Below are 26,675 nucleotides of genomic sequence, written 5' to 3'. Positions count from 1 at the left end.
CAAACTCTCTCCAGAAGTTCAGTGAGGATCTCTGAATGATCCAATGTTGACCTAAATGACTAATGATGATAAATACAATCCACCTGTGTGTAATCAAGTCTCCGTATAAATGCACCTGCACTGTGATAGTCTCAGAGGTCCGTTAAAAGCGCAGAGAGCATCATGAAGAACAAGGAACACACCAGGCAGGTCCGAGATACTGTTGTGAAGAAGTTTAAAGCCGGATTTGGATACAAAAAGATTTCCCAAGCTTTAAACATCCCAAGGAGCACTGTGCAAGCGATAATATTCAAATGGAAGGAGTATCAGACCACTGCAAATTTACCAAGACCTGGCCGTCCCTCTAAACTTTCAGCTCATACAAGGAGAAGACTGATCAGAGATGCAGCCAAGAGGCCCATGATCACTCTGGATGAACTGCAGAGATCTACAGCTGAGGTGGGAGACTCTGTCCATAGGACAACAATCAGTCGTATATTGCACAAATCTGGCCTTTATGGAAGAGTGGCAAGAAGAAAGCCATTTCTTAAAGATATCCATAAAAAGTGTCGTTTAAAGTTTGCCACAAGCCACCTGGGAGACACACCAAACATATGGAAGAAGGTGCTCTGGTCAGATGAAACCAAAATTGAACTTTTTGGCAACAATGCAAAACGTTATGTTTGGCATAAAAGCAACACAGCTCATCACCTTGAACCCCTATCCCCACTGTCAAACATGGTGGTGGCAGCATCATGGTTTGGGCCTGCTTTTCTTCAGCAGGGACAGGGAAGATGGTTAAAATTGATGGGAAGATGGATGGAGCCAAATACAGGACCATTCTGGAAGAAAACCTGATGGAGTCTGCAAAAGACCTGAGACTGGGACGGAGATTTGTCTTCCAACAAGACAATGATCCAAAACATAAAGCAAAATCTACAATGGAATGGTTCAAAAATAAACATATCCAGGTGTTAGAATGGCCAAGTCAAAGTCCAGACCTGAATCCAATCGAGAATCTGTGGAAAGAACTGAAAACTGCTGTTCACAAATGCTCTCCATCCAACCTCACTGAGCTCGAGCTGTTTTGCAAGGAGGAATGGGAAAAAATTTCAGTCTCTCGATGTGCAAAACTGATAGAGACATACCCCAAGCGACTTACAGCTGTAATCGCAGCAAAAGGTGTCGCTACAAAGTATTAACTTAAGGGGCTGAATAATTTTGCACGCCCAATTTTTCAGTTTTTGATTTGTTAAAAAAGTTTGAGATATCCAATAAATGTCGTTCCACTTCATGATTGTGTCCCACTTGTTGTTGATTCTTCACAAAAAAATACAGTTTTATATCTTTATGTTTGAAGCCTGAAATGTGGCAAAAGGTCGCAAAGTTCAAGGGGATCGAATACTTTCGCAAGGCACTGTATGTCAAACAACTAAAAAGTACACAACTCATTACACAACAATGTCCTCTTCTTTCAGGTCATAAGCAGAAAGTCCAATTTACTTCCACAGGAATCTTTTATAACTGGATCACATCCGGAAGCAACGTCAGCACAAGAACTGCTCGTCGGGAGCTTCATGAAATGGGTTCCATGGCCAACCGTACACAACCCTAAGACCACCATGGGCAATGCCATGCGGCTGGAGTGGTGTAAAGCTTGCCGACCATTGGACTCTGGAGCAGTGAAAACACTTTCTCTGGAGTGATGAATCAGGCTTCAGCATCTGGTAGTCTGATGGACAAATCTGGGTTTGGTGGATGCCAGGAGAACTCTACCTGCCTCAATGCATAGTGTCAACTGCAAAGTTTGGTGGAAGAGGAATAATGGTCTGGGGATGTTTATCATGGTTTGGGCTAGGCCCCTTAATTCCAGTGAAGGGAAATCTTAAAGCTACAGCATACAATGACATTCTAGATGATTCTGTGCTTCCAACTTTGTGGCAACCGTTTGGGGAAGGCCCTTTCCTATTTCAGCATGATAATTCCCCTGTGGCAAAAGCAAGGTCCAAACCGAAATGGTTGGTTGGTGGAAAACTTGACTGGGCTGCACAGAGCCCAGACCTCAACCCCATCGAACACCTTTGGGATGAATTGGAACGCCGACTGTGAAACAGGCCTAATCGCTCAACATCAGTGCCTGACCTCACTAATGCTCTAGTGAATGAATTGAAGCAAGCCCCATCAGCAATGTTCCAGCATCTAGTGGAAAGCCTCCCCAGAAGAGTGGAGGCTGTTATGGCAGCATAGAGGGGACTCTATATTAATGCCCATGATTCTGGAATGAGAGGTTAAACGAGCAGGTGTCTACATTATTTTGGTCATGTAGTGTATTTGATATTTGGTTTGGCAAAATGCCTGTATGAGCAACATCAATATCATGCCCACGTGGTTCACTGTATTTAAGTGACATTGACACAGCAAACAGGAATCATTAGGAGATCAATCTGTACTGGCTCCACAGTAAAAATATCCAATCATTCCCAAACGATATGAATCGTTCTGATCTGTTGCCGATCTGATATCCCCCATTTAGCCTGTCACATGGCTGAGGCCAGAGGAGCCCTGGGAGGTAGAGTGCTCAAGGTTTAACATTTACTTTCAAATGTTTCTGTATGTTAGCTCAAATGAAGAACAAGTTATCCCATGCAGTTAACAATGTGTCTCTGTGCTCTGAGTTCAGTGTGTGTCTGTGTGTGTGTGCGTGAGAGAGAGAGAGAGAGAGAGAGAGCGGTGGGGAGGAAGGAGAGGCAATCAGATTATGAGTAAGCTCTCTGAAGTGAACTGCTGATACTGGGAGACAGAGAGCGAAAAAGTCAAGAGAGCTACCTTTGTTGACCTGGTTCTTTGCAAGGCCATTGTTTACTCTACTCTACTTGCAACTCTTGATCCCTCTCTTGTTTTCAATAAATGTTGGTTTGTTGAAAACAAAAGGGCATGTGGATGAGGGATGTTTGAGTGAGTATGTGTGTTGTTTGTGTGTATGAGTGTGTGCAGACAGATCTTCTTCCTTTCTTCACATCATCTCGCCCTTAGTTTTTAGTCAACAGAACTCAATGGGCCCCGCAAGTCACAGGTCGACAACGGGCCAAATATAGAGAGCCATAAAGCCTCTTAGGAGAGAACCTTCTTACGTTTCCCTTTCCGTGACCAGCATCTGCGAATAGACCACACAAATATCCTTAAGTCAAAATCCCTCCCAGGTATTTAATTCTGAATGAGTAATTACTGGGTGTGTCAGTGTGTCTTAGGTCTGCAGGTACTTGTGGTGTAGTCGCTCATTCACACCCTGGCTTTGGAGTGAGTCGCACACTCACACAGACACGCACACTCACACAGACACGCACACTCAGAAACACACTGCACCGAGCAAGGGATCCCAAGGAACCGCTGAAGAACCCAGTCGCGTAGGTGGGACAGATCGACAAAGCCGCCAAGATGTGTGACATGGGGGGATTGGATAACCTTGTGGCCAACACGGCCTACCTGAAAGCCCAGGGTGGCGACGACAAGGAGATGAAAAAGCGTCGTCGAAGTCTGTCACTACCTAAGGCCGAGCAGTGTGTCGCCATCAGGGAAACTGTGGATAAGAACTTTGAGTCGCTCTGCGAGAGGCAGCCGATCGGCAAGAAGTTTTTCCGGCAGTTCCTGGCTGCTACCCCAGAGTACATCAATGCCGCTGAGTTCCTGGATGAGCTGAATGACTGGGATCTGGCGGAAGGCGCTGACAAGGACAAGCAGAGGACAAACATGATAAACAAGTTCTGCAAGGACGCCTCCAAGAACTTCCTGACCTACCTCACTGCGGAGGTAGCCGACAAGTGCAAGGCAGTGACGGACAATGACTTTGATGAAGTGATCAATGTTAAGGTGAAGGAAGCCACACGGGAGTTTCTGAAAGGCAAACCCTTCACGGATTACCAAACTAGCCCCTTCTTTGACAAATTTCTGCAGTGGAAGGAGTACGAGAAGCAGCCCATCAGTGATAAAACCTTCTACGAGTTCAGAACTCTGGGCAAGGGAGGTTTCGGAGAGGTAAGCATGTAGAAACCAATACAGTAGCAGCATGTCTTGGCAACATGTGCAAAATGTGTCAGTAATATGTATCTGCAATATTATCTATTTAATGAATATGTAAAACCTTTGTGACAACAGGAAAATGCACACAAGAACTATGCACAAAATAAATGATTAATCCTATGTAGTCTTTCCCATAGTTTCACTGATGCACAGTGTCTATTAGTACAAAATACACCTCAGTTAGCACCTCAGTTTGTCTTTGCAAAGAACTAATCTCTCTCTCTAAAAGTTGACCCACAGATCTTAATTTTTTGAATCCATTTCATCACACCTTACTCTTCTATGCATACTTTCAAGGTTGTATCATTATCGAGTTGTTCCGAAAGATGAGAATTGTCAATAGAAACCAAATGTCTCCTTGTTAGAGCATAGGGGCAGTATCAAAGCTTAGTGTCATGAGGCGCCATTTATACAACCATTAGGGAGCTTTGCTGAGGTATTCAGGAGTCCTCTTAACCCATGGCCTCCCTCTGTCCAGGTATGTGCCGTACAGGTGAAAAACACAGGCCAGATGTACGCCTCCAAGAAGCTGTGCAAGAAACGCCTGAAGAAGAAACATGGTGAGAAGATGGCCCTGCTGGAGAAGCAGATCCTGGAAAAGGTCAACAGCCTGTTCCTTGTCAACCTGGCCTACGCCTACGACACCAAGACCCACCTGTGCCTTGTCATGACTCTGATGAACGGCGGTGACCTCAGGTACCACATCTATTACGTCAGTGAGAAGACCAAGGGTATTGAGATGCCACGTATCATCTACTACACAGCACAGATCTGCACAGGCATCCTTCATCTGCATGAAATGGATATCATATACCGTGACATGAAGCCGGAAAACGTGCTGCTGGACAGCTTTGGCCAGTGCCGACTCTCTGATCTGGGTTTGGCCGTGGAGCTGCCCGCCGGAAAGACCATCTCCCAGAAGGTAAGCCTGTTGAAGTTGGATTTTTTTAAGAACTTGTAGTTGACTGTGACAATGGGAAACTATCAAAAGTCGGTAGCAGTAGGGATGGTGGAGAATGAAGAGATTATGAGAATGTCATGACAATGAAGGCAATAAGACAGAGAATTGAAGACGTGAAAGGTTCCTTTATGATTGCGATCTGACAGCAAGCTTGCAGGAAAATGACCTTTTCAACATAGTGTGACAATTTCAATGGTTCACATGTCTGTAGCTTCTAATGTATTTGCAAGGGACTTCAGATGAATGTCAATGCCAGGTGCACTATGTCAAGAACTGCAACACTTCTGGGATTTTCACACTCAACAGTTTCCTGTGTGTATCAAGAATGGTCCACCACCCAAAGGACATCCAGCCAACTTGACACAACTGTGGGAAGCATTGGAGTCAACATGGGCCCGCATCCCTGTGGAACGCTTTCAACACCTTGTAGAATATGTGCCTCAGTAAATTGGAGCTGTTCTGAGGGGAAATGGGGGTGGGGGGTGCAACTCAATATTAGGAAGATGTCCATAATGTTTTGTACACTCAGTGTATAGGTAGGGATAAAGTGACTAGGCAACAGGATAGATAATAGACAGTAGCAGCAGTGTACGTGAAAAGAGTGCAAGAGTGCAATAAAGGTCTATGCAGATAATCCAGGTAGCTACACTACATGACCAAAAGTATGTGGACACCTGCTCATCAAACATCTCATTCCAAAATCCTGGGCATTAATATGCAGTTGGTCCCCCCTTTGCTGCTATAACAGCCTTCACTCTTCTGGGAAGGCTTTCCGCTAGATGTTGGAACATTGCTGCGGGGACTTGCTTCCATTTCAGCCACAAGCCACAAGAGCATTAGTGAGGTCAGGCACTGATGTTGGGTGATTAGGCCTGGCTCGCAGTCAGCGTTCCAATTCATCCCAAAGGTGTTTGATGCGGTTGAGGTCAGGGCTCTGTGAAGGCCTATCAAGTTCTTCCACACCGATCTTGAAAAAAAAATGTATTGTATGCTGTCCGAACCATGAAATGTTTCATCACTCCAGAGAATGCCTTTCCAGAATCCAATGGCGTTGAGCATTTACAGCCCTCCAGCCGACACTTGGCATTGCATATGGTAGTCCTTTACCTGTGTGTGGCTAGTCGGCCATGGAAACCCATTTCATGAAGCTCCCGACGAACAGTTCTTGTGCTGACGTTGCAGTTTGGAACTCGGTAATGAGTGTTGCAACCGAGGACAGACGTTTTTTATGTGCTAGGCGCTTCAGCACTCAACGTTCCCGTTCTGTGAGCTTGTGGGGCCTACCACTTCGCGGCCGAGCCGTTGTTGCTCCTAGACATTTCCACTTTACAGTAACAGCACTTACAGTTAACCTTGGCAGCTCTAGCAGGGCAGAAATTTGACAAACTGACTTGCTGGAAAGGTGCTATCCTATGACAGTGCCACGTTGAAAGTCACTGGGCTCTTCAGTAAGGCCAATCTACTGACAATGTTTGTATATAGAGACTGCATGGCTGTGTGGTCGATTTTTATATACCTGTCAGCAACGGTGTGGATGCCAAATTCACACATTTGAAGGTGTGTCCACATACTTTTGTATATATAGTGTATTTGGTTAACTATTTAGCAGTCTTATGGCTTAGGGGTAGAAGCTGTTCAGGGTCCTTTTAGTTCCAGACTTGGTGCACCAGTACCGCTTGCCATGCAGTAGCAGAGAGAACAGTCTATGACTTGGATGGCTGGAGCTTTTGACAATTTTTATACCTGCCTATGATGAGCTATTAGATGATGGGGCTAAATATGTTTCCCTGGAAATGGGGTCCTGCCAGGGTTAGGGTTAGTGAATTTTGACCTAATTTATATTCTATCTGGACCCTCTCTCTGTCTCTAAAGCATTTGCTGTAAATCTGGAGAGGGCTTACTGGATCGTTAAGGATCTGTCCAAGAGGAGACTGCCTTCATTATATAATCCATTTGATCCCTAGTGGTTATTATAGCCCAGCCAATTATAGGATGAACATTTTTGGGGCTGAGTGACTGCGTTGAAAGTCAAGTTGGGGGTTTGGTTGGTTTGGGTAGGGAATATGTCAAGGGGTGTCCTCTTGCAACAAACACTGATCTCAACAGTGAAAAAGAGATTCTGGGATCATTTGTGTACAGTTTACTGCCTAAACTTGTGTACAGCACCTTTGTGCTATTTAAAGATAGGCTATACTTATGTAGCCTATTGAGAATGTAGAATGGTCTCTATGGAACATGTCTGTTTTTCCAACAAACCAGGATTCAAAAATCTGACCAATCAAAGACACAGTACAGGAGTTTGGAAGACAAAGAACAAAAAAACAGATTAGTTTAGAAGCATCTCCTCAAATCAAATCAAGTCAAATGTTATTGGTCACATACAAGTGTTTAGCGGATGTTATTGAGGTGTAGCAAAATGCTTATTTTTCTAGCTCCACTTAAATAACGCAGTAATATCTAACAAATAATATATAACAATTTCACAATAATACACACAATACACACAAATAAAGTAAAATAATGGAATTAAGAATATAGAAATATTTGGATGAGCAATGTCGGAGCAGCATAGACAAAGATATAGGAGAATAGAATACAGTATATACATATGAGATGAGTAATGCAAAATATGTACACATTATTAAAGTGACTAGTGTTCCGTTATTTAAGTGGCCAGTGATTTCAAGTCTATATAGGGAAGCACCTCTAAGGTGCTACTGATGGCTATTTAACAGTCTGATGGCCTGAGAGTCTCTTAGTCCCAGCTTTGATGCACCTGTACTGACCTCACCTTCTGGATAACAGCGGGGTGAACAGGCAGTGGCTCGGGTGTTTGTTGTCCTTGATCATCTTTTTGGCCTTCCTGTGACATAGGGTGCTGTAGGTGTCCTGGAGGGCAGGTAGTTTGCCCCCAGTGATGCGTTGGGCAGACCGCACCACCCTCTGGAGAGCCCTGCGGATGCGGGCGGTGCAGTTGACATACCAGCCAATGATACAGCCCGACAGGTTGCTCTCAATTGTGCGTCTGTAAAAGTTTTTGAAGGTTTTAGGCACCTTCTTCACCACACTGTCTGTGTGGGTGGACCATTTCAGTTTGTCTGTGATGTGTACGCCAAGGAACTTGAAGCTTTCCACCTTCTCCACTGCGGTCCCATCGATGTGGATAGGGTGGTGCTCCCTCTGCTGTTTCATGAAGTCCACAATCAGCTCTTTTGTTTAATTGACATTGAGTGACAGATTATTTTCCTGGGACCACACTCCTAGGGCCCTCACCACCTCCCTGTAGGCTGTCTTGTCATTGTTGGTAATCAGGCCTAATCAGGTAATCAATAACTACTCTGTTTGTATTCGGACATATTCCTAGTCACCTTGCCATAGTTAAATGTGGTGGTTTGCGCTTTCAGTTTTGTGCGAATGCTGCCATCTATCCATAGATGTTAGGGTAGGTTTTATTTCTTGTTAGGGTAGGTTTTAATAGTCACAGTGGGTACATCATATTATATACACTTCCTGATAAACTCAGTCACCATATCAGTGTATTCGTTCATGTTATTCATAGAGGCTAACCGGAACAAATCCCAGTCCGTGTGATCTAAACAATCTTGAAGTGTGGATTCCGATTGGTCAGACCATTGTTGAATAGTCCTTAGCACGAGTACTTCCTGCTTGAGTGTCTGCCTATAGGAAGGGAGGAGCAAAATGTAGCTGTGATCAGATTTGCCAAATGCAGGGCGAGGGAGGGCCTTGCAGGTATCCCGTAAGTTGGAGTAGCAGTGGTCAAGTGTTTTAGCAGCGAGAGTACTACAGTCAATGTGTTGATAGAACTTCAGTAGCGTTTTCTTCAAATTGTCTTTGTTAAAATCTCCAGCTACAATAAACGTGGTCTCAGGATATGTGGTTTCCAGTTTGCATAAAGTCCAGTTAAGTTCTTTAAGGGTCATCGTGGTATCGGCTTGAAGGGGAATATACACAGCTGTGACTATAACCAAAGATTGGGAGGTAATACAGTTGGCATTTGATTGTGAGGTACTCTAGGTTGGGTCAACAAAAGGACTTAAGTTCCTGTATGTTATCACAATCACACCATGAGTAGTTAATCATGAAAAACTCACCCCTGCCCTTCTTCTTCCAGGAGAGATATTTATTCCTGTCTGCGTGATGAACTGAGAACCCAACTGGCTGTACGGACTCAGACAGTATATCCCTAGAGAGCCATGTTTCCATGAAACAGAGTATGATTACAATCCCTGATGTCTCTCTGGAAGGAAATCCTCGCCCTGAGCTTGTCAAGTTTATTATCCAAAGACTGAAAATTAGTCCTTTATTTAGTCCTAAATTTAGTCCTAAATTTTACCTTTATTTAACTAGGCAAGTCAGTTAAGAACAAATTCTTATTTTCAATGACGGGCAGTGAACAGTTGGTTAACTGCCTGGTTCAGGGGCAGAACGACAGATTTGACCTTGTCAGCTCGGGGATTCAATCTTTCAGTTACTAGTCCAACGCTCTAACCACTAGGCTACCTGCCTAATCAGATCAACGGCCCTGGACAAAGTATCCAATTCGGGAAAGTTGTATTCCTGGTCGTAATGTTGGTAATGCTGGTGAGTTACCGCCGCTCTGATATCCAAAAGTTATTCCCAGTTGTATGTAATAACACAAAAACATTCTGGGCTAATAATGTAAAGAATAACACTTAAAAAACAAAATACTGCAAAGTTGTCTAGGTGATTCAGAGTAGACAAGGCTAATTGTGTTAATTGTTATAATTGTGTTTGTACCTGGGTGTTTAGCAGAGCCCTAGGACCATGCCCCAGGACTACCTGACATGATGACTCCTTGCTGTCCCCAGTCCACCTGACTGTGCTGCTGCTCCAGTTTCAACTGTTCTGCCTTATTATTATTCGACCATGCCGGTCATTTATGAACATTTGAACATCTTGGCCATGTTCTGTTATAATCTCCACCCGGCACAGCCAGAAGAGGACTGGCCACCCCACATAGCCTGGTTCCTCTCTAGATTTCTTCCTAGGTTTTGGCCTTTCTAGGGAGTTTTTCCTAGCCACCGTGCTTCTACACCTGCATTGCTTGCTGTTTGGGGTTTTAGGCTGGGTTTCTGTACAGCACTTTGAGATATCAGCTGATGTACGAAGGGCTATATAAATACATTTGATTTGATTTGATAAATACATTTGATTTGATACTTGATGAAAAGTGCATATGTGGAATACTTTTTCCTGTGCTAGTTCCTAAGATGATGTGTGTATGTGTATCAATCATGTGAACCAGACTACCATTAGCTGTCCTGTAAAAATGATTCATTAGAGAGTTTTACAGATTGGGGCATCTCTGCAGGTCAATAGTGGCAAAGAGTAAGTTGCAGACTCTATAGAAGCCCAGTAAGCTCATTATCCAGTGATCTTCTCTGGTCCTCATTGGCAGACCAGGGAGCTGTGGCTAACCCCCCAAAGGCTTGGCTGGCTTTGGCCTTTTAAGCCTCTTACTTAGCAGGCATTACACAAATCTGTTCCCTGATCAGACTGGTCAAATCAGGTAAACCATACATTAAAGAATGTATGTGTAGTGTTGTTATTTCTTGACTATGTATTAGTGAGCCCAATGAAATAACTTTCCCTGTGGGTTTTCATGTAAAAGCATACATATCCACATTGTTGTGCAGTTTTAAAGTGATTTAGATTTACATTTTACTACAATAAAAGTTGAAAAGGTCATGCAGAATACCCAAGGTACTCAATGGAGTAAGCAAGGAGATCTCTCCCTCGTCCATTGACCAATCACAGGGAGTATTCCATAGCTGATGAAATGAAAAATCCAATGCAATCCATGTTTTGGAGAGGTGCTTTCAACGTGCTTAGTGTTTAAGCCCCGGGTCAATAGTCAACTTAAGAATGGGAGTGGCAAGTCCATTCCTCTTAAATAAGTGTACAAGGAGAAACCTTGCAAGCAGGCCTGCTTAAACTCATGCAGGATAACATCTAATAGATATCTGATACCAGTCAGACAAGGGGAGAAGCCCTTGAAATCATGCTAAAGATCTAATTTATAGGGCAAATTTATTTCTAAGCAAAACTAAATAAATAATTTGTATTTTATTTTATGTTCACTGTTGGCCATAAAAGACTGTAAAAACATCAGGAAATTAGCTCCAAGTGATTTTAATTTTGGAAATCTGTTCCCAAGTATTCCCACGCATAATAGAGAGATACATGTGATCATATACAAAGCAAGGTTTGAAATTATTATGATTTAGTCAAGAAAAAAATCGCCCCGCGGCTGAATCTAGTTGATGATCCCTGCTCCACAGTACAAGACCACAGGTTTGATCATTCTCAACAGGATGTATTACTACTCACATGTGTAATGCTAATGATTGTATATGGTTATCCATATAGATGTGTGAGTGTGTGTCTGTCTGTCTGTGTGTATAGAAAATGTGCCAAACTAAAACGTATATTTCAAACATACTGTACAATGATGAGTTGTCCTCTTATTGTCTCCTTCATCTTTCTACCCTACTCCCTGAATCTCTCTCCTACCTCCCCTACCCCGTCCCAGGCTGGAACCGGAGCATACATGGCCCCTGAGATCCTACAGGATGTTCCCTATAGGACGTCCGTGGACTGGTGGGCCCTGGGCTGCAGCATCTACGAGATGGTGGCCGCCTACACCCCTTTCAAGGGTCCCGAATCCGGGAAGCAAAAGGTGGAGAAGGAGGAGGTGCAGCGTCGCATCATCAATGATGAACCCCCATGGGAGCACAAGAACTTTGACGCACCCACCAAGGCCATCATCCAGGAGTTCCTTAAGAAGAAGACTGATGAACGCCTGGGCTGCAAGTAAGAGCATCGGTCCGTCCAGGCTACGACTAATATTTGCAATAATAACAATTCTCTATTTTCTACTGATGTTGTCATTTACGAAGAAACAGCCCTTTCAAGTCAGGTAGCTCACCATTGCTGGGATAATAGCGTTTTGGCTGTCTGGCTAGCTTGATGGCAAGGGTTGGCCATTCCTTTTCAATTCCATTCAATTTCCAGTTCCAATGCTAGCATGCTGATACAACAGATTTTCAACTCGGTTATTAGTCATCTACCTACATTACAATTGATCAAGGCAGAATCAAGACTATCCAATACACTCTGAAAACAACTAGTCAACTGTGTAGTAAACCTATTTAGCCTTGACCTGCCAGTATGATCCTAATGCGGAGGTGTCAAAATTCTGTCCTCTACAGGGGAGGAGGCGAGGATCCCCGAAAACACGAGTGGTTCAAGGCCATCAACTTCCCTCGTCTGGAGGCTGGTCTGATCGACCCCCCTTGGGTGCCCAAGCCCAACGTGGTGTACGCCAAGGACACTGGCGACATTGCTGAGTTCTCTGAGATCAAGGGCATTGTGTTTGATGCCAACGATGAGAAGTTCTTCAAGGAGATTGGCACGGGAGCCGTGGCCATTCCATGGCAACAGGAGATGATAGAAACGGGACTGTTTGACGAGCTCAATGACCCCAACAGGAAAGAGTCCGCTGGGGGGTGTGACGACGAGGGGAAGTCTGGCACGTGCACACTGCTGTGAGCAACCGAAGTTGGCACATATATACACAAGTGTGTCACCAACACATCAACTGATTCGCTCATGTTCTGTAAAATTACAACAAAAAATTACACACACAAATTATTTTACAAGGGAGGAGAGCAGCAGGAGAGAGAGAGATGAGGTATCCTTCCCTGGAACGGGTTGGTTGCCATTGATTTTAGTAGCCAAATGTGGCTTTACCAAGATTGGTATTGTCTCTTCAGATTGCAGCTACTCCCAGATGTTTCACATGATGTAGTAGTGCCCCCCTGGTCAACATGGAGTAAGAGTAAAATAGTAAAATACAACAAATTCATATTGTGGATACAAAAACATTATATGATTAATGGATAAATACAGTCCTCTGGTTACATACAACCTGCACCAGAAAGATTAGCATATGCAGACAGCAGTGCTAGCCCTCAAACCTAGGCATTGGCCACAATGGAGCACGATATGCTGAATGAATTCGTTCAGGAATATGGTTGGAATCTCGTTCTTGATTGTGGTGCATTCATTTAATTTGATATGGCTACGGTTTTTTTCTCGCTCCCCCACCCCCTACATTCCTTTTGCCTCTCTAAAGGCAGAGGTGATAACTTTTTTTGGGACACTTCACCTTATTACAAATTTCACCTGGAAGCAATCAAAAGCAAATAAATGATGATTTCTACCAACAGAAATTATTTCAAATGAAATGTGGTGGAGGTAACATTTACTTACCTACAGTGACCTTTAAACCCAGTGAAGTCAATCACTACATTTCCAAGCAGGTGGACTTCACAGTCCAGCATCTAGTTTTATTTTAAAACGGTGTTGTATATGAATATAAATATGTATATTTATGCACTGAGAGGGGAGAAATCCACAGATTAGGTGCTAGTCAGAACTGGAAGAATGCTCAACTCTTGTGTTTGGAAAGGTTCTATGCCCTGGTTTGACAGGAGAGAGGAATGTAGAGAAAAGACACTCTATATTCGAAAGTTGAACATTTAGAGCAGTTGTGTTCTTGTACCAGCCCCCCCCCAAAAATGTGAATTTTTAGGGCTTTCTTCCTCCCTGAGATATGTGTGCGCACCTTTAACTAGAAAATTGCTTCCATTGATGTGATTTGTCTGAAGTTCGAGATATATGTACAAATCTCAAGTTAGAATCTAGTTAGCTAGCTAGACTTCAAAACCTTTAACAAAAAAAAAATCACATTTCCCTTTTGTCTTGTCTCAAGACTTATTTCATATAACTTTAAATTGACAAACTTTCCAGATCTTGACCAGTATTATGTTTTTACAGTAAATATGTTAATTATAATCTGAATATAAATATACTTGTAAATATAATATGAGAGAAAAACATTACATATGCTACTGTAGGAATGTCAGACAATTATCAGAGACTTGCTTGAATTTTGAATTATTTGAATAAAAAAAAAGGTATGTCTTTTACAGCTTGTGTTTTTTCTTACTACCTGCGGTGGTCAACCCTAACCCGGACGATGCTGGACAACTTGTGCACTGCCCTATGGTACTCCCAATCAACGCCGGTTGTGATAGAGCTTGGAATCGAACCAGGGTCTGTAGTGACACCTCTAGCACTGAGATGCAGTGCATTAGACCGCTGCACCACTCGGGAGCCCCAAAATAGATGCATTACAAAATGGCATTTAGCTACTGAAAAGGATAGGTGGGGAAAATAGAGCTCAACCCTGGGATTTGTTTAGGCGACCAAATCAATAGACTACTGGAGGGGAGTAAGCACAGGGTGAAAGAGACATGGAAAAGGAACGAAAGAGTGGGAGAGGAAGCACAGCAAGAGATGTATAAAGAGAAAACTGTGTTTTTTATTCGTTTTGAGTGAAACAGAATGGGTGGAGGGGACATCCCTGACATTTACCCCAGTGCGGCATTTCGCTCCCTTACTGCAGAGACAATATTCCAAGGGCTGGGCTTAAGGACCATAAGCGAGTGACAAAGGTAGAAGAAGCTACTAGAGCTAAAAGCAGAGAGATTATCTTTTAAGGAGCGGGACTCAGGTATTGACAGCTATTGATGGTGAAGGACAGTGCCTCAAACTGTTGGATCCTAGAGTTCAACATTGTATCGCCATTGCCTGTCGCAGGGATTTTCCTGATTCATTAGAAATTCAAGCTTTTCTGATCATGACATTATCCTCCAAGATTGAAATATACTTATCCCCAAACCAATATCCTATTTTCCTGATGGTCTATGTTGTAGTCACATTCCTGCATCAGCCTTTGAACATAGGCCTACTATACAAGTAGTGTAATACCTTGGCTAAACATGTAGCCAATAAAGCTAGCAAGTGCTGGTTTATGTGTAAGGTTCTGAACATATTAGTTTGCTCCAATATCCTTACAAACAGTGTCACGATGACTGTAATCAATAGCAAGCAAGAAACATTATACTTCTCTCGGCAAGCAAGCCCCTTCAATTAATGTATTCCTCTATATCACAGTTTGTTTAAGGTAAATGACTTATGGTAATCAAAGTAATTATCTAATTGCCAACCAAGCTCCTTTAATTGAAGCTGATGCATACGATCTACTACTCATGAAAATGGGTGATTAAACACAATTATTGCCTGAGAGCAAACAATTAGGTTACTACTATGCTAAATATCACCACTGGGTAGCACCATCGCAAGATTCCTTCCAGCAAGCAAGGAAGGAATCTCCAGTCGACCGATTTCTGTCTTAATGCTGCTGCCCTCTTGTGGTAAAAGTAGAATATCACATGTTACTTGCACCTGGACAATCAATAAATAACCACACTTAAGAGGACCACAGGTTTGATTTTTTCCCCCTCCCAAATCACCTTTTAATCCATAATTGTTGCACAGGTCTTAAGGCATCCTGCATATGAAGTTGTTCTTTCAAGATGTAGGTTCCATTTCAGACTGTATAAACATAGCTTTGAATATGATCATATCCTGTAAATATTTCTTTAAATTATTTCTTTACAGTGCTCAGACATTGTGTTCTGTGACAGAAAAAAAATACAGTGTGAATCCATTAAATATATACATTGAGAAAGACAGACACAGACGGTAGAGAGTAGGAGAGAGAATATATAGACAAACAGACAAGCATTCAGACCCAAAGATAGGTACATATACATACAAGGATATACAGTACATAGATACAATGGATTTCATTTACACAGCGCTTTCTCACAGGTCTCCAAGCGCTTTACATTGTGTGTTGGGGTGGTGTGTGCATGCGTAAGTGATGTGATGTGGTGTGTATGTGTGTGTGTACGTGTGGTAGGATAACTCCCCTCATCCTCCATCAATATATAGCACCCACCTGGGCGTTGCACAGCAGCCATTTTGCATCCGAACTCTCACCAAAACAATGGCTATTACAGTGGCGAGGTATAGGGGTAAAGTAAACAGACACATAGACATGCAGCCGAGACAGACAGACGGCACAAGACTGGGTTGTGTTCAGACCACACCACACATACTTATCTACAGTTCCCTATTATAATATGACGAAGTTCAAAATGTGGTCCCAAGAGGAAAAGGGTTCTCAAAGACATTGAATTGTTGAGGTCATCTCAGTTTGACAGTGTTTAACTGTCTTTGACCTTATGATTTAGTTGTCCCTATGTGATTTTGAGGAATAATTGTTGGCGAGAGGGTCAACTGTAAACATGATTGTATTGGCAGTGGATGAATGAAAGTGAAATACAGATTGAGGCTAACTCCTGACTGTTGATCCAACCCATGGCACTAAGCAAGGATCTAGGTTCAGTTTACCACATTTGATCTCCAGTCTAAACCATTGGGAATAGAAAATAAGCTCCTAGATCAACACTAGAGCACTGGGTCAGACAACAAAAGCCGACTAATAGAAGGGAATGATGGCCGTTAGGTTGGTAAATCGTGAAAGACTCCTGCTAGAATGAGATAATGAAGGATAGGAAAAAGATGATGCCATATTATAGTAAACATAGAAGCAAACAAGGGAACTAGATGTTCCATTGAATTTGGCAGGATTACCGTTTTTTCCAGGAGATACAGTAGTTAAAAATGGATGACATCACTGCCCTATCCTTCTTTGATCCAATCCCAAACCGATCTCTCACCCCCTACCACTAGGCACTATTCTAGGCCCGTTTTGGGTGTGATGTACTGTAGATCTAAAAGGAATGGTATCCTCTATTATATGATAATTGCTCCATCTAGCACTCTTTCTATGCTTACACATATCCAACACTATCAGAAATACAAGATCGCGTCAACAAGAACCTAAAAACAAGTTATTCAAATCCAGGATTCGGGGTTCACAGCACTGCTGTTTTTTAAGCTTTCCCTATCACACCTAACCAGAGACTGACCTGTAACACCAGATGAGTAGACTATCTGGCCAATCAATGAACTACCAAGGCAGTATGAATAATACCAGATTTGAATGTCCCTCGCCTAGGATATGGAGCAACGGTGGAGGGATTGGTTTGGAATTAGGCCCATTTTTATTCTAATAGGAATCGTCCGGGGAAGGTCAGAACCACATTTCTCCACACTATCCTCCTCCTCGCTACTCCCTACTCTTTGACTGTGATTCGGAAGGTGACACGGCCCAGGAACTTGTCTCGATCGTCGTTGTTGCGCAAGTCAGATCCTTCGATCCGGCATTCGATGGTCAGCTCTGTGTTGTAGTCGTCCTTGTTCAGCAACAGCTTAACCGCAACCAGGGGCTGCACATACCTCTCCTACAGACAGAAAATGGAGGGGGGGGGGGGGGTGGAAGGAAGGACCAAAAAGAGGGAGGGTGAGACACACAGTAAGAGTGCCACAGGGTGGTAAAGAAAAGAGGGGAAAAGGAGTGGAAGGGAAAAAATGATAATTGACCAACAAAGACTGTTGTTGCTCATCCAACAGTCTTCCAAATTCTTGCATCGTTGTATAATAATGCTTTCCGATATAGCACCAACCAGTACGACAAGACAAAAATGGATGAACCTTGACCTTTCACCCAAACTTACATGAAGCTTATTGCCGTAGTAAGGGAAATACATTTTATCGAACCGCCCCTCACTAGGGAAGTACTGCATCTGTATGGGTGTGTCCCTCTGAAGAGGCAAAGGAGGAAGAGAAAGAATAATAGTCAACACAGAAAAATGATAGAAGAGCAAGAGTATGTATATCCTATCCCATGTCTACTGTTGGGACTTCATATAGATCTGAAAGGGTTGGATAGAACAGCTCAATCAACCATAGGTCCATCCAATGGTCTTCCAAATTCTTGCATCAGTAGATAAAACGCAGCGGTGAAAGTAGATTTATTTATTCCCGGTATGGGACCTCCTATGTAGCGCACGCACACATTTTTTTAATGAGCCTAATAGTACAGACATGTCATTTAACTGTCAAAATGTATTTACCTTTAAATGGGGCGAGAAGACAACCAGTCATGATGTTTTCATCTGATTGTCAATTTTTTTTTTTTTTTAAGTAGGCTACATGTTCGTCCACTTGCCTAAAAAAATCCAGCATCTATTAAAACACTGAAACGGGTAGGCTAATCACGTTCAACAATTGTCATTACATTAGGCACACTTGAAGCCAGAATTGATTGATGCGTCCAACTGCTGTCTGTGCGCATCTCGGTCCTGGCCAGTCATCTCTGCTTTCGCAAAATGTTAGTGTTCATGTCGAACCACAGGACATTTTGGAGTGTGGCTGACAAGTGGTAATGAGAAATTATTGTGTAATAACCGACAGTTTTCGTGTCATCTTTGTATTCATTATTGTGATAGGCTCGTATTTAACCAGTACGCCGTACCTGCACTATTTAATTTGCCGGTACTCTGTACCGGACCTGCTTACTTTCTCCTCCGGTTAATAGCCCTCTGTGTTGTGTGTCAATTTTGCCATATTGCGCACACCTATCAAATCTTTTTCAGATCTACACAAGTTCATATGAGTATGTAAGAATTTTGATATATTCCTAAAGCTGCGTTCACTGTAATGTAAAACCATTCACTTTTACATTAAGCAACGCCTACTCTTTCTGGGCTCCATGAGAGGTCATAGTCAATGGCCAGTTCGTATAATAACACTGGTAGGTTCTAAAAGGTTCCTATTATAATGTTGGTATGCTGCATCAAACAGGACCACAAGAAGCAAAAGCAACTCGAAAATCAAGCAGATAACACAATAGAGCACTTAAAAAGGGGGGAGACAACAAAACAACCCTGTAAGTTGCTAGTACAATGCAAGTTATTTCCACGAGGTAGTAACTTGCATACTGTATAAACATATACACTTCCACATCGCTAAGCTTACCCTAAACCTTCAACTGGAACAATGCAGAAAAACAAAATCAAACCAAATCAGGAAAAAAAGAAGACACAAATATCAACATAAACAATAAATAACAAAAATGATATAAAGGTAACCAGAGTATATGACTATCTTCAAACACAGACAAAAACACACATACTGAGATCATGATGACATTTACCTTTGCTGTGCAGTTGACATAGGGATCTCCACGCGGCTTCAGCCCAATGATCTGTGAATGGAACACCAATTAACCAATCAACGAATCAGAGAGCCGCAGTCACACAATCGGCTGATTTAAATCATTACCATCAATGTGGTCTACTCTGAGCAATCCAATGGGATAGAAACATATATAAGGAGAGGGTGAAAAGGACAGCAAAACTTAATAATAGAGAATGGTAACAAAGAGAAGCAAATGGAAATAACTAGATTGAGGAGGAGAGAAATCCACTATTGGCTAATGTCGTCTACTGATACATGCAAGGCTCTTGTGAATGTGTATTTGAATTGGGACTGGTGAACTACACAGCACTGCCCTGGATTTAATTGGGTCTGCACTTATCCAATGTGCACTTCATCAGGAGCCGAGTGTATTCAAGTCAATGACATGCATCTGGTGAGTATTGGCTTCATCCCAATTATCTACCATTTTCCCAAAATGTGCACTTCCCTGTCATGGATTGAAAAGTGGTGGACGCCAATGCTTAAACCAATCCAATGTTTTTAGACGACGGGGAGTGTGCGAGTACACACTTTGGAAAGAAAGAGAATTGGGACACAAATATGTATCCAAAGAGAAGAGGGAAAGGAGGAGTACCCTATTCATTTTGAGGAGGACACAGGGTCTCCCCTCGGTGTAACCGAACGTGGAGTCGGACAGGCCGGAGCAGAGGCTCAGATCGCTCCTCTTGAACTGACAAACCTTCCTCTGCTCGCCCACCTCGCCCTCCTGCTCAAAGTAGCCCCCCGCCGCGCACGCCACATTCCTCTCCTGCTCCGTGTCATTGTAATCTGAGAAAAAAACGATATTGACAGACTTGTATGAATTTTTATTATTGGTCTATTAGTCTCGTGTTGCCATACCTCCAAAATCACATCAATGTGACACCTCCCTTGGAGGTCTGGTGAATTTTGAATGATTTTTATTGGATGTTACATTTCAATAACCTGAAAAAGGGATGTTTCTTTTTTGCTGAGTTTATGAACTCATTTACCGATTGGTGATGTCCACTCCGTTCTGCTAAAACAGTCATTTCAGGCAGTTTTTTCAAACAGATCTTACACAAAAAAGGACATTATAGCATCATCAATTTCACAGTATCATTCCAACCTCATAGTGTGGAAATATTCAGTAGCTTGTTGTGCGGACGATGGGCAATTGAATGCAAGCGTAACAAAGCAAAGTTCATTGTGAAAACATTTAGAGCCTGTGTCTATCTATGGGCAACAGTAACCAGCTGCTTTTACACAACGGTTTGACTATTTGAATGTTTAATGTTTCTTTTGAAAAAAATATTTTAAAAGGTATAGTTTCACCATATTAAAATGTGAGGTCAGGTCACGTAACAGGGAAGACCGTAAAATGAGGGAAAGATTGTTGTTTTTGTCCTTGAAATTAATCCCTAATCACATTAAAGAAATAATCATCTTCAGAAATGACTTTGTCAAAGCAACAAAATAATTAAGGCTTTTACAATGATGGTGAAAAGTTGAAGAAATATTGGGGTTAAGTGGGTTAAAATCTTCCTAGAGGATGTCAAAATGCTCTTTATCGTCTTTATTCATATTATTGAGCTGATTAAGTTTATTAAGTTTTTAAAATGTGTGCACAAGTTCTACTTAAAATGTCAAAGGGGCTCAAAAGGCATTTTTTGGAAAGACCCATAACGCAACATTGTATTTCATAGATATGCCAATAAAGCATGATTGAAAAGTACAAAGAGAGAAATAAAGAGAGAAGAGAGAGAGAGAGAAAAAGAAGGCAAGTTAGAGAGAGAGAAAAGGGCACAGATTTGGCAAGGAGACAACAAAAACCATACTCACGTTGCAGGAAAGACTCTAAGGTCTGGACATACTGGGCAAACTGGAGAGGTTGAGATCTGTTAAACAGCATGTCCAATTGCTTGGGCCGGATGACCAACCCTAAGAAACAGAGAGTAGAGTATGAGATCACGACTACCTTCATCAAAATACCTGGTAAAACATAATTAAATCTACTGACAAATAAATCAGGGTCACCAATGTTATGTAGTAAACCCAGAAACAAACAGTAACCCTTCATTTAAAGGATACCTACATTAGGGCTTCATAACACATTCAAAACCCATACATGACACATTCATAACCCATACATAACACATTCAAAACCCATACATGACACATTCATAACCCATACATAATACATTCATAACCCATACATAACACATTCATAACCCATACATAATACATTCATAACCCATACATAACACATTCATAACCCATACATAACACTTTCATAACCCATGCATAACACATTCATCCTTATATAGGTACCCTTTAAATAAAGTGTTGCCAAACAGACAGTATATAAAGAGTTTGGCCATTACTATTAGAGTTCAAACCAGAAATCTCATCATTCAACAGTGGCTGTATAGTGCTGGGCAATATTGACCAATCGTAGTCCACAGGATTCTCAGGATTGAAAAATGCTAACTACCTGTCCTAATTGACAAAGCGTGTGCTCAAAATCAACAAAATACAACAATTCTTTGATATTTCAGTTCCGTTTTTCCTCAGAATGACCTTGTACGCAAATAAAATCCCAATAATAAATCATCTGCCGATCTGACCCAACTGACTGATTGGTTGATTTATTCGGTTGGTTGATTGATTGAATAAATCATCTCCCTGTGGTGCTACTCACCTGGGTGTGGCACCCGGTCGCGGTACTTTGGCACATAGTCGTCCAGTGTCAGCAGCATGACCCAAATGGTGAGGACGAACATCCCAGCCAGGAACGCATAGAACACCAGGTAGAACAGGAGAATGAGGCCTGTAGAGAGAAAGCGAGTGATCAATCGAGAGAGATTGATCGAGAGAGAGAGATTAGCACGATTCCAGACTATGTTAGCCCTCCGAGCTAAAAGCTAGGTCTACACACCTGATCAGACGAGGGTCGTTTGGTGAACTGCCTCTGCCATAGTAGCATATCAATGTGTATTTAGATCATTCATCCATCTAAATGTAGGCGTTTCAATAAGGACAGCTTTCCATGTAAATAACTGGATAAGTAGGAGAGTAAGGAGAGATGAGGACCAATTTCCAGCCTCAACTTTTTGTTGAGCAAAGGTATGCATTTTGTTTTCTTATGATGATAGGCAGAATGATCAAAGATGACAGAAGAGCCTAGCATTTTGACTGAGAGGTCCATGTCTGAAGCCTCATCAAATGACAGGGCTGCCCATGGGTGCTGGGCATTGGGCAACCCATAAGCTTTAGAAATATACACTGACTATACAAAACATCTTCCCATGACATAGATAGACCAGGTGAATCCAGGGGAAAACTATGATTCCTTATTGATGTCACCTGTTAAATCCACTTCAATCTGTGTAGATGATTTTTAAGCCTTGAGACAATTGAGACATGGATTGTGTGCCATTCAGAGGGTGATGGGCAAGACAAAAGATGTCGTGCCTTTGAATAGGGTATAGTAGTCCTAATGTTTGGTATACTCAAGTGTATTTCGATCCAGCCCATCCCCAAGAATTGGTACATAATTCAAATCCTGCATAACTGCATGTTAATGCATATTAATGTCTATTGTAGAGACCATATAATGTTACAATGGATGTAAGCAATTCCTATGAGTCCATTGAACGACATGGGCTATAACATAAGAACTGGGACTACCATGCAAACAGACAATCAGGTTGTTCACCACACACTACAGGCCTACAGCCTACACCTCTCATATAGCCAGCAGAGAATGGAGGATTCCAAAATATTTGCCTGCCCTGTCCTACCTCCCCCTCCCTCCACTCTCCTCCAACACATTCCCATCATGCACCTGCATCTTGATCAAGGGGGAAACCCATTTGACCTTGACAAGCATGCTAATGTGGGAAGCCATGCAGCCATAGAGGGAGGAAATGTTGGGACCGAGTGAGAGAGGAGAGGAGCATCCCACTGCGCAGCACCACACGGGGTCGTAATGCTAGCTGCTAGCTCGCATAGATTTACCTGAGCTTGCTCACCATCTTCAAAGTAACCATAGATTACTGCCATAAATTGATGATATATATTCCATAAATGTGAATACTTTCATATTATCTGTGTGTGTCAGTGGTATATCTCACTAGTAACACCAGTGAAGGTTTTAACATCAAGGTCTTCACATAATCATGCTAGCTGGTTGTTAGCCATAAATTGGTCTGTTCCAGAGGATTCACATGCACATGCACATACACGTGCACACACACAAGCACACACTGCAGAATTTTTTTTGTTGCATACTACTGATGTAGTACGATACACTACAGGGCAGATGTTGATGATTTCTGATCAAATTGTTGTGAAAAGGGCACATTCATTTAATGTATGATCTAATCTGAATGAATATAATTTGCATATAGTTTATAATTCCAATTTGGGGGGTTACCGAAGAAGGCCTAGACAAGGTATATCATAAACCGTGTATTTGAGTTGTAGACTATATGTCTATTTGTGGTCTCAATTGAAATACACTGATTTTGGTTTCTAATTATTATGCTTAAAGGTGGGCTAGTCTCATTCATCTGTCTTGAGCTAATCAGTGCTGAAATGTACAAAGTGTCACACACACGCACCATGCACACACGTATGCGCGCGCACACACACATCATGAGGCTGACAATATGATGCTTCAAAACCAACGAGACAGAAATAGATTCATTGTCACACTATCAGGCCACCACTGCCTCGCAATGATAGAGACTATGAATGAATGGGTGGATATAATATAATATTACTATCCGATATTAGGCTGTGACAATATGCACATCCAAATCGAATAGCCTGCAATTATATTAATACAAATTAAATAAAAATGGTTTTCGACAGTGGGCTATGCCCCAGCCCCGGTCCAGGTTTTCTTACCCCAGCTCTTCGCTGTGCGCCCACAAAACTCTCCGGTCCTTGGGTTGAAGATAGAATCTTTCCAGCTTCCAGCATTCTCATCCTCTTTCGCCGCCGGTTTGTCTTCATTACTTGCCATTGTGGAAATTTGGGTATGCCTTTTTCTTTACAAATACGAGGAACACCGGGCAATGGTATGAGGCGAAATCAGGGATGTAGGCGGTATGTGGTTGGGTCAATTGTTGGAATGGAATGGGCGGCACAGTGAAGCAATGATGCTCTTGTTGATTTTTTTTTGGTTGAAAAATCTGTGACGTTTTCTGCCACTAGCGGAAGCCTCGCTCCGCTACTCAAAGCGCTGCGGCTACAGTAAAATAGTCATGATAAAAGAGCGGCTTGGACAGAGTAGCCTAGATAGCCATGACACTAAACGAAAACGCTATAATAACGCTGGATTTATTCATTTATCATGACCTGAGAAAATTTGAGAATATGGGGTACCTAACAAATAAGATGCGAACTGGAAATATCTAGAGATTATGGTGTTGACAATGATAGGCCTATGCTTTCCATTCAGTAATAGGCTATTCATGAATTCCGACTGTGGTAGCCTAGCACACCTAACATGGAGCCTATTCAGTCAGACTACATGGAAAAAATATGTGTGAGTTGTGTTGACAATGAGCATCAACCTGCTCTCTGGTGTGTGTGTGTGTGTCTGGCAACCATAAGGTGTTTGTTTTCTGTACCCCGATATCGCAGTGAGAGACAACACATTCTTTCCAGTGTTATTTAATCAAAGTTACCCACTTATTTCAAATTCAGATAGATTCATGCTGAATTTGCAATTAAAATAAAATAATACTGAAGTGTGTCACAACCAGTGTTGTTAGGAGGCCCCCCTCCCTCCCCCCCGCGCGCGCGCGCACACACACACACACACACACACTGACTATTCATTCAACTTTATTGAATTTACTTTATTGAACTGACACACACACACACATTGAGTATTCATTCAACTTTATTTGCTTTGCGAACCTAGAGTTTTGTACTTCCTTGAAAAAAATCATGACATTATTCATTATATTGTGTTGTTGTAGCCTAGGAAGGATACATTCCTTGTCCCTAAAAAACGGAATCAATAGGGTAGGTAGCTTTTCGAGTAGTGTGCCCGGGGTGTGGGAGCGCAAACTCGGGAGCTCACAGTAGGCTACCCATGATTTCGTTAGACTATCTGATCACATTTGTTTCTTTCGCTGTGTAAATTGACTGGATATATTCACTGCGGTAATAATCCCAAAATTGAGTTTAGGAATTATAGGGTAATATGCATACACTTCTAACTATATCTTGAGTTTGTCCTCGTTGTTCTGTTGCACAATTATGCACCTGGCCTTTCTGCTGCCTCGGCTATTCCTAATCAACCTTGTGTAGTCCCAGGAAAAGCCAAACTACAAAAGCTTGTAGGACACTTATTTCAATTTATTTTCTTTACTAATAGCCTATTAGGTGAGACAGCACGATTGATCTTGCTTGCTGAAAGTAAAATAGACTACAGCATAAAGAACGGGTGGGGAGTTGGAAAGGAGAAGCCCATATGTTCCTATAGTAGGCCTATCTTAACACCAATAGGCTACATACTGACTAAATACACCATATGAGTGGCCTGCTAATGTACCTTTCTGGACCTTCTAAACTGTCGAGAATAGACCCAAACTTATCCAGATGGTTGCAAAATCAAGACTAGGCTGTATGCAGTTATTTCGGCATAAAACAAAACAGGAAGTTCTAGCAGTTAATCAAACTAGCCTACATCACTGCAGTTTACAGCGTAGTAGACAGTAAGTGTGTATTCACTTGATAACAATAATATATTTCTCATTGCACTGGTGTTGTAGCCCAGGGAGAATAATTTTGTCTAAAAACGTAGCCCTAGGCCTTTGAAATAGTGGAGTGTTGCATGTGCGGGGACAACAGAGCACCGCATGGAGGAACAGACTGATCTGCCATTTCATAATCTGTTAAAGTTTGTTTTTTATTGCACTGTAACGCACAGCGTTGAGATTGCCTGCAATGACAACAACCTCAGTCCGATGATGCTGTGACACACCGCCCCAGACCATGACGAAGACCAGACCACCTCCACCTCGATCCCGCTCTAGAGTACAGGCCTCGGTGTAACGCTCATTCCTTCAACGATAAACGTTAATCCGACCATCACCCCTGGTGAGACAAAACTGCGACTTGTCAGTGAAGAGCACTTTTTGCCAGTCCTGTCTGGTCAGCGACGATGGGTTTGTGCCCAAAGGCAACACTGTTGCCAGTGATGTCTGGTGAGGACCTGTCTTACAACAGGCCTACAAGCCATCAGTTCAGCCTCTCTTAGCCTATTGCGGACAGTCTGATCACTCATGGAGGGATTGTTCGTTCCTGGTGTAACTCGGGCAGTTGTTGTTGCCATCCTGTCCCTTACTTGCAGGTGTGATGTTTGGATGCACCAATCCTGTGCAGGTGTTGTTACACGTGGTCTGCCACTGTGAGGACGATCAGCTGTCCATCCCGTCTCCCTGTAGCGCTGTCTTAGGGGTCTCACAGTACGGACATTGCAATTTATTGCCCTGGCCACATCGGCAGTCCTCATGCCTCCTTGCAGCATGCC

General features: G+C 42.5%; 2 protein-coding genes across 3 annotated transcripts; one reads left to right on the top strand and one right to left on the bottom strand.

Moving 5' to 3' along the window:
- The first annotated feature begins 3,288 nt into the window (after positions 1-3,288).
- Positions 3,289-13,979, top strand: LOC110530004 (rhodopsin kinase grk7a-like). Its single transcript, XM_021612754.2, has 4 exons — positions 3,289-4,011; positions 4,535-4,978; positions 11,592-11,872; positions 12,271-13,979. The coding sequence occupies exons 1-4, from the start codon at positions 3,415-3,417 to the stop codon at positions 12,608-12,610; spliced, it is 1,662 nt and encodes a 553-aa protein (XP_021468429.2). The 5' UTR covers positions 3,289-3,414; the 3' UTR covers positions 12,611-13,979.
- A 1,435-nt stretch (positions 13,980-15,414) lies between these two features.
- Positions 15,415-24,288, bottom strand: LOC110530003 (sodium/potassium-transporting ATPase subunit beta-3). 2 transcript variants are annotated; one of them, XM_036985549.1, is made up of 7 exons: positions 24,035-24,285; positions 21,822-21,950; positions 20,963-21,061; positions 19,737-19,930; positions 19,098-19,148; positions 17,617-17,703; positions 15,415-17,343 (listed from the first exon to the last, which is right to left on the bottom strand). In XM_036985549.1, the coding sequence occupies exons 1-7, from the start codon at positions 24,150-24,152 to the stop codon at positions 17,176-17,178; spliced, it is 846 nt and encodes a 281-aa protein (XP_036841444.1). In that variant the 5' UTR covers positions 24,153-24,285; the 3' UTR covers positions 15,415-17,175. The 2 variants fall into 2 exon arrangements, with proteins under 2 accessions (XP_036841444.1, XP_036841445.1); XM_036985550.1 differs by lacking the exon at positions 17,617-17,703 and having other exon boundaries at positions 24,035-24,288.
- Positions 24,289-26,675: the final 2,387 nt, after the last annotated feature.

The sequence above is a fragment of the Oncorhynchus mykiss genome, chromosome 8, assembly GCF_013265735.2.
Source record: "Oncorhynchus mykiss isolate Arlee chromosome 8, USDA_OmykA_1.1, whole genome shotgun sequence".
Lineage (NCBI taxonomy): Eukaryota > Metazoa > Chordata > Actinopteri > Salmoniformes > Salmonidae > Oncorhynchus > Oncorhynchus mykiss.
The sequence above is the reverse complement of the archived record's forward strand: the minus strand, read 5'-3'. Positions and strand labels throughout refer to the sequence as shown.

What these genes read in the sequence shown, in the direction of transcription:
- LOC110530004 (XM_021612754.2), top strand. Translation starts at nt 3,415, where the DNA reads ATGTGTGACATGGGGGGATTGGATAACCTTGTGGCCAACACGGCCTAC. An exon ending in GAAAGACCATCTCCCAGAAG is followed by an intron (nt 4,979 to 11,591) that starts GTAAGCCTGTTG and finishes ACCCCGTCCCAG; the next exon opens with GCTGGAACCGGAGCATACAT. An exon ending in GATGAACGCCTGGGCTGCAA is followed by an intron (nt 11,873 to 12,270) that starts GTAAGAGCATCG and finishes TGTCCTCTACAG; the next exon opens with GGGAGGAGGCGAGGATCCCC.
- LOC110530003 (XM_036985549.1), bottom strand. Translation starts at nt 24,152, where the DNA reads ATGGCAAGTAATGAAGACAAACCGGCGGCGAAAGAGGATGAGAATGCT. An exon ending in GCGCACAGCGAAGAGCTGGG is followed by an intron (nt 21,951 to 24,034) that starts GTAAGAAAACCT and finishes TTCTCTCTACAG; the next exon opens with GCCTCATTCTCCTGTTCTAC. An exon ending in ATGTCAACTGCACAGCAAAG is followed by an intron (nt 17,704 to 19,097) that starts GTAAATGTCATC and finishes TTGCCTCTTCAG; the next exon opens with AGGGACACACCCATACAGAT.